Source organism: Mus pahari, chromosome 23, assembly GCF_900095145.1.
Source record: "Mus pahari chromosome 23, PAHARI_EIJ_v1.1, whole genome shotgun sequence".
Lineage (NCBI taxonomy): Eukaryota > Metazoa > Chordata > Mammalia > Rodentia > Muridae > Mus > Mus pahari.
This window is the reverse complement of record NC_034612.1, coordinates 231,388-239,277: the sequence shown is the minus strand read 5'-3', so window position 1 is coordinate 239,277 and position 7,890 is coordinate 231,388. Positions and strand designations below refer to the sequence as shown.

General features: G+C 54.7%; 1 protein-coding gene across 8 annotated transcripts in view; it reads left to right on the top strand.

The window, feature by feature from the left end:
• Positions 1–7,890, top strand: part of Fbrsl1 (fibrosin like 1) — an 84,369-nt gene that overhangs the window by 65,730 nt on the left and 10,749 nt on the right. For 2 of the 8 annotated variants that reach the window (XM_021186671.2, XM_029533493.1), the window contains 7 exons: positions 438–756; positions 911–1,131; positions 1,773–1,996; positions 2,633–2,683; positions 3,482–3,550; positions 3,641–3,670; positions 5,437–5,566. In XM_021186671.2, the coding sequence (XP_021042330.1) occupies positions 1,053–1,131; positions 1,773–1,996; positions 2,633–2,683; positions 3,482–3,550; positions 3,641–3,670; positions 5,437–5,566 (583 nt within the window). In that variant the 5' untranslated portion in view covers positions 438–756; positions 911–1,052. Of the gene's footprint in view, positions 1–437; positions 757–910; positions 1,132–1,530; positions 1,698–1,772; positions 1,997–2,632; positions 2,684–3,481; positions 3,551–3,640; positions 3,671–3,844; positions 3,917–5,436; positions 5,567–7,890 lie in introns of all 8 variants that reach the window. The other 6 variants (XM_021186670.2, XM_029533489.1, XM_029533490.1 and 3 more) reach the window with 6 other exon arrangements.

Sequence of the window (7,890 nt, the reverse complement as noted above, 5' to 3'; positions counted from 1 at the left end):
CTGCTGGTGCACAGGATACATTCAGTTTTAAACACACACACACACACACACACACACACACACACACACACACACACACACACATAAAACATGAGGGTTAGGGGGGAACCTCACAGAAACTTTAAAAATGGGCTAAGGCTAATAACAGCTTTATACCCTAGCCTTACCTTGGGGCCTGGAATTCTGAAGTTATGGAAAGGACCTGGGGCTGGGCACCAGGGAGGGAGCTGGCACACCCGAGCTTATCTGTGTGACCTTGGGGAATGAGCAGGACTTACTTATTTCTGTTCATGTTTCCCCATTGGATATAGGGATCATCATAGGACCCTCAGCCTTGTGCCGAGAGCAGTGGCAGGGTCTGACATTCTGGTTACTGGCAAGTGTTGCTTGGGCACATAGGGCCAGGTCTTTACAACGCACCTGCCCTTCCTCTGCAGGTTCTGGGAGAGGTGAGAAGTCAGAGACCAAGGCAGGGGCACTGCCCAAGGTGTCAGGCCTGGAGCGCAGCAGTGAGCTCAGCACCGAGGCTTTCCTGCCTGCCACAGCACCTGCATCCTCGGGGCCCGCACCAGGAGCTCCGGCCAGCCCCCTGGTGAAGAGAGAAGCGCCTGTCGTACCTCACCACGTTCCGCAGCCACAGCTTACCCCGCAACACCGGGGCTCACTCCCAACACACGTGCCTCTGTCCTTGGGAGCCTTCGTGGGCCCTGGCCCTGGCCAGGTGGCATCCAGTAGCCTGCACCTGCACAGCCTCAGGTAGGGAGTGGGTGAAGCCACGGCCTGGGGTGGGGCTGTGGCTTCCTGCCCATGTCAGGGCGGAGGGAGGTACCGGTGGCCTCAGAAAGGGACCGTGGCTCTGGGATGTCCAGGTTCCGAGGGCAAAGATGCCACTGAGCCCTATGTCCTGCAGCAGGAGCAGCAGCACGGTCAGTGGCACCCCTCTGGGCCTGGCAAAGCACGTGACACTGTCTCCACACGGCCCCGGCCCCCACCTGTCTACCTCACACCTGGCGCTCAGGTCCCAGGCGCAGCACCAGCACCACGCCGCGGCAATGTTCGCTGCCCCCCCAACACTGCCCCCGCCCCCGGCGTTGCCCGCCAGCAGCCTGGTCATCCCAGGACACCCCGCCGGTAGGTATTACACCCAGGGGTGCATGCTCAACCTCAGTGGGGCCCTGGGCCAGTGTGGGGCAGCGGGCTGAGGTGAAGGAAGAGCCTGGGAGGTTTGTGAACCAGCCCTTCGAGGGTAGTGGTAGAGGGGGTCACGTACATAACACCCCTCCCTACTCAGGCAGGCAGCCCCTACTTTGCATTGGCCTCCTCCACCTTTGCTGCTCCCAACATCCAGAAGACCCTGAGTGGGGCCCAAGTCCCTCCTCTTACCTCTGGCTGGAACCTTCACCCATTTTTAATCTCTGAAGGATTTCTGAGCGGAGTCAGCCACCCATCCTGCAGTGCCAGTATCCCAGCCTGAGACCGCCGCGGGCGGTGCGCTGGACAGGGCTCACAGACTTCTCTCCTTGCCTCTAGATGCCAGTCTGTTGATCTCATTCAACCAGCCAATCATGTATTGCCAGCCTCATTCGGGGATTCTGATTGGTACTTGGTCACAGGCTCCTCCTCTCTTACCTCCACCCCTGGGCCCGCAAGTAGCGAGCGGCCACCACGGCTTGGCCTGCCGACCCCGGGAGTGCCAGGTGACTATCCGCCTCGCCCCGCTGGGAGCCCGCGGCCGACGTGCCTCTCTGTCTCTCTCTCTTTTTCTCTTGTAGATCACGAACTGCTCAGGCAAGAGCTGAACACGCGGTTTCTGGTGCAGAACGCGGAGCGGCCTGGCGCCTCCCTGGGCCCGGGGGCTCTGCTGCGGGCCGAGTTCCACCAGCACACGCACCAGCACACGCACCAGCACACACACACGCACCAGCACCAACACACTTTCGCCCCCTTTGCGGGGCTGCCCCCGACGCCGCTTATGCCGCCCACCGCACCCTCGCCGGTGCGTAGGCCTGAGTGCTGGCTGCTGGCGGGGCGGGCTGGGTGGGTGGGACAGGGAGCCGTACACACAGATGCACGCTCACTCCCATGCACGGCCCTGGTATCTCCTGCCTGCGTGTGCAGGCCCCACTTGGCTGTCATGCTGGGTGCTGGACTGTGTGCCTGAACCCCAGCCCACCCTCAGGTCTCCCCTGCCAGGGCCTGAGCCTGGGCTAGCGGCAACAGTGCTCGGTCTTAGGCCTGACTGACGTCAGGTCTCAGAGCCTAGACAAAACTAGGCTGTACCGACCAGGCCATTGCAATCCTTGTGTGTGTCCCTTGGTCCATTTCCACCTTGTCGCGTTCAGCCACTTCCTCTCTTTGTCACCGCCTGCGGTGTTCAAGGCTCTCCTACCTTACTTCTTCAGCCAGGGCTTCACGCCCACCCCCCTATCTAGAGCCTCAGCTGAGTAAACACTAACCTCTTTGAACCAGGAGCCTAGGCCCCACGGGGCCAGAGGCCAGTGCACTCAAGGAGCCAGGCGACACCAGGCCATCTGCCCTGGTCACTGCCCAACCCAGCCATGGGTGGGTTCTGGGCCACTGGAGGGCATTAGGCCTGTACAGGAAGTCTGACCTTCGCTTTCTTCCCTTGCAGTTTGACAAGTTCTCACCCAAGCTGGACAGCCCCTACTTCCGACATTCCAACGTGAGTCCCTGTCTGTGCTCAGATTTCAGCCTGCTGGGGGGGGGGGGGAGACAACATACTTCTACAGACTTGTCCGTGCCTCCTCCTGGATGCTGAGGGGGAGGAACCAGGCAGTGCTCAAGGGTCCTCCACCATGTGGGATCCACAGCCCAGAACTCTGTCTCTCTCTTGCAGCTCTTCCCGCCCTTCCCTCCCACAGGCTCTGGGCTGCGCACCCCGGTCCCTTTGGGTCCCTTCAGGGTGCTTTTCAGCCCAAGGAACAACTGCTCCTGGTAGGGAGGAGGCTGGCAGGTGGGTGGGTTTAGGGCACGGGGCGGGGCTCCTGACTAGCTCCGAGTCTTGTTGCCACCTGGCCTTCCTGTGAGCGACCCCTGCTGGCTGAGGACCTGTCTGCAGCCAGAAAGCCTGCTACGGAGCCGGGCACAGGAGGGAAGGAGCGGGAAGAGCCAGGAGCTGAGCAGGAGAGGTTCCGTGGCCACTCCCTCCATACAGAGAATGGAGGCCTCATTTCACTTAAGCCCCCTTAGCTCATGCAACAGCAACCCAAGTCTCTGGGGCTAGGGACTGGGGCAGTCCATTCTCCCCAGTGGTGTCATAAACCAGTCTTCCTGCCTTGACAAGTCCTTTTGACTGAAGGGGAGGTGGTCTTATGATGGGACTGAGAGAACTGTGCAGGGTCCCACCAGCATGCCAAAGCATAGTCCATCGCAGAATTCGGGGCTCCCAGAGGCCTCCTGCGTGCTTCCTCTCCCTCCTCAGCCTGTTGGTCCCTCATGCTCTCTCTCCCTGTACCTTCAGACTTCAAACTCAATCGAGATAACAGGCCGGTCGAGTGCGGTTCACACTTTCCTGCAGAAAGCCCCTGGGGTAGGTGTCAGCAGTCAGCCATGTAAGTTGGCACGGGCCCGTGTTCCCATAAAGCCCGAACATAACCCATCTCCCTCCTATCCACCACAGGTGTCCGATCCGTACCGGACAGCAGTCAGGGTGAGTGAGTGCATGCTGGGAAGAGGAGTTGGAAGCACACCCAGGGCTGTGGCTGGGAAGGACTCCGGTTCTCTCCTGGGTGGCCTTGGGGTGGTCCTGATGGTAGGAATCTGGGGAAGATGAGGCCCGGGAAGAGGCGCTGGGCTCTCTGAGCACATCCCGGTCCTGCCACAGAAACCAGGGAAGTGGTGTGCGGTACACGTGCAGATCGCCTGGCAGATCTACCACCAGCAGCAGAAGATGAAGGTGAGGCCGGGCCAGGCGGGTGCACTGCCAGGGCCTCCCTGTGGGACCGTTTTGGGAGGACTCTAGGGTGTGTGATGAGAGGCTCTGGCCAGCTCCGAGGTCGCAGTGAGGAACGTTTGTGGAACTGCCCGGGAAGAGCCTGGGTTGGGAAGACAGTGTGTGTGTCCAAGTATCTGATTGGCAGGAACTGGGAGAGGGACAGTGTCTTCACCGGAAGTCAGGGCAGTCTGCGGTACAGATGTTACCCATGATGCACCGCACCTCTGTGTATAGTTGTAAAAGTCTCCCAAAAGACCTTAGTCAAGTTAGCAGCGAGGGACTCGTGAGAGAGTGCATGTGCCTCAGTAGAGGTGGGAAGGTACTTGCAGTGTGAGTCTCCAGGACTGGAGTGGTAAAATTCAGGGGGTGGCCACGGTGATTCCTGAGTGATCCCTGGGGGTATTATAGGAAATAAGGGCTTGGTTCTCACTCAGCTGTTAACAACATATATAGACAAGTACATATATATATATATATGTGTGTGTGTGTATATACATACATACATACATACATGGTTTCCCTGCCTCCCACTTGCTCCCACCTAACACAGAACACTCCAACATGGTGATTTGTAAACACCACACACATACACATGTGTGTGTGCACGCACGGGGAGTGGGGAAGAATATTACATACTTTAAAAAGTAGGAGGAACATGAGCCCCCAAATGCTTGCCAGGCAGGGCAGGTCACACAGGCACAGGTGGAAGTGGAAGGAGGGACAGCATCCTTGTCCTCGTCCTCAGAGCCACACTCAGTGGAGCCAGCACAAAGGACAAGCACCTCAGGTCTACATAAGTTCAATAACGTTGTGGTTGGGGGTTTCGTGTGCGTGTGCGTGAGAGAGAGAGAGAGAGAGAGAGAGCGAGAGAGAGCGCGAGCGCTTTCATGTATGTGCAGCTGCATATGCAATTAATGTGTGCATGGCATGCATTTGGAGGTCAGAGACAACTTGAAGGAGTTGCATTTCTCTTTCTACCATGTGGGTCCTATGACTTGAAGGTCCTTAGGCTTAGTGGCAGGGAGCCTTTACCTGCTGAGCCGTCTCACTGCTGTAGATTCATGTGTTTAAGCATAAATTGCATCATTGGAAAACAGGCGCAAATTTGGAACCACTTAGGCCTGTAGATATGCTTTTTCAGCTGAATTTTGTGAAATCTAAATGAAGCTATTTTCTGTGAAGTGAAATACACAAATATGCTAAAGAATACACCAATTGAAGGCCATGGTATAAAGGTGGTGTGTGTCATTGTGACTCCATGCGTTGCATACCATAGTAAGGTTTTTGTTCTCCTGTCCCAGATGAAATCCACTAAAGCTGGCTTTCCTTCCCCTTACTAGGGGCTGCCAGAGCATGGGCAGTTCCTAAGGACACACCTCCAGTGAGGTCCCTGTATAGTCCAGGCCACCAGTTCAGGTTCTACCTGGGGCAATGGCCAAGCCTCTGCACACAGCCCTGGCACACACTCTGTCACCCTGCAGATGCAGCTGGACCCCCACAAGCTAGAGGTTGGCACAAAGCTGGACCTGTTCAGCCGGCCCCCCGCCCCAGGCATGTTCTCTGGGTTCCACTACCCACAGGACCTGGCCCGGCCCCTCTTCTCCAGCACAGGTGAGACCAAGGGTAGCTGGGATCAGGGGTCTGAGTGGGGCCAAGATATCTGTCTTCTCTGGTGTGGGGATGAGAAACTTTCCCAGGGCCCTTGCACAATGTTCTTTATATCTACTGCTGGTTCCAGTCCAAAGGCCCCATAGTTCCCAAAGCCAGCCCTGAGACCCTGGTGCTACTTACTCAAGACCCTGACCACACTGTGTGTCACCTGGGCCTCTGTCCCACATTACCTGACACTTGGTGACCTGGTCCCTCATCACTGGGACCCTATCTTCTTTAAGCTCAAAACCCCCAGGACAGTATCTGTGTCTCCACATGTAGGAAACTTTCCAACAACCTGTGTCCCAGCCTTCCCTAAGTGCGTGGTAGTACAGAGTTATTTGCCCTTAGCCTTGGAAGACCTTTGCAACAAGACTGCATGCCCGGGGTTTATTGGGGACACCTGTCTGACATGTATCCAAATCCCACATCTCCAGAAGTCCAGAGACTCAGCATGAGGCTACGTGAATGAAGTCTAGACACAGTATGTGCTGCAGATCAGTTATGGGCACGGAAGGAACTTCTTTAAACTTAAAACCTGAACCCAGATATTGGTAGAGACAAGTTGAGGGCCTCTCTGAGAATGTTCTTCCAGCCTGTGTGCATGCTCACATGTGTACACAGCACACGTGAAGGCTGTCTTCCCTCTACAGGATCCCTCTTCTTCCAGGAGGTCTCAGGTCTACTAACTCAGAGCCCCAGATACCCCTCATCCTTTCCATCCTCTTCTCATTCAGTGCCCCTTTGTGGGGGATGAGGGCAACACGTTAGGATGGCAGAGCTGCCTGGCCACCCGGAGCTGGCCTCACAGTGTGGTGGCTTTTCCCCATCCCTGGATTTGGCATCCTGGTGGCCTCTGGACTGGACTGGCCCTCAGATCTAGACCTTCAAAGCAGAGGTGTCCCTGATGGCTAACAGCGTGGCTCAAGCCCCAGGACATGACATAACTCTTCATGTTCTGTAAGGTCCTGTTGCTGGCCTCTCCTCCATCCCTCAGTCCGTGTCTTTTTTTTCCCCTTTTCCCTTTCTCCCTCTTGCTCTGCCCGCCGCCCCCTCTGGCCCATAGGTTTTTTGTTTGTTTGTTTCTCAATAGGGATGATTGTGAGCCACCATGTGGTTGTTGGGATTTGAACTCATGACCTCTGGAAGAGCAGTCAGTGCTCTTAACTGCTGAACCATTTCATCAGCCCTTTTTATTTATTATTTTATTTTATTTATTTATTTATTTGGTTTTTCGAGACAAGGTTTCTCTGTATAGCCCTGGCTGTCCTGGAACTCACTTTGTAGACCAAGCTGACCTCGAACTCAGACATCTGCCTGCGTCCCGAGTGCTGGGATTAAAGGTGTGCACCACCATGCCCAGTCTTATTTTATTTTATTTTTTTTAGTCCCTGTCTTGGATGACCACTGCCTTCTTCCCATTCCCAAACTTCTCTATCTTCCTAAACACATTTTAAGCGTCCACCAGACATTTGATATTTTTACTGGAATTGAGTTGAAACTATACAGGCAAGAAAATTCCTTTCTGATGTCTTCTTCTAATTAATTCATCAGCAAGGTGTGTAGCCCTTTTGTGTAGGAGTATAGACTCATTCCTGCATGTTTTATATATCACTCATCACTCATTTTAAAATTAATTTAGTTTTAAAATGGTAGAAGGTATGTATAGACGCTGAAGAAGTATATACTATCTGCTTTGAAGCCCATACTCCTGCTAAGCCATACAAGGGCACTTAGTTCCTGATGGCCTGAGGAATGGCATAGAGACTTCTCTTTAAGGGATGACTGACTAATGGTTAGCCCTGGCTCCTTTCAGAGGCTAAAGTAGCTCATGTTGCCTAGTCCCACGTCTCTTTCCCTTCACTGATCTTCCAGCTTCATCAAAATTTTAAACATAAGACTTTTTCTCTCTGGCATCTGTATTTCCTTGACCTTTATTTCTTCGCTCTCCTTTTTCTATCTATGTTGGGAGCTTAGAGAGTTAGAGTTCAGCCTTTCTCCCAATGCATACAAGTCAGCTCATCTCCCAAATGGCACCAGTGAGTCTGCATTGCTCTGAGAGGGCTGGTTTCTGTGCTGAGTTGAGAAGATGGGTTGATTTGCTTGTTAGAACCTCAGCGCAGACCAAAAGCTCTGGTAGCTGGAGTGGGAAGTTCACCCGCATCTGTTCTCTTAAGAGTAAATATGTAGCCGGGCGTGGTGGCGCACGCCTTTAATCCCAGCACTCGGGAGGCAGAGGCAGGCGGATTTCTGAGTTCGAGGCCAGCCTGGTCTACAAAGTGAGT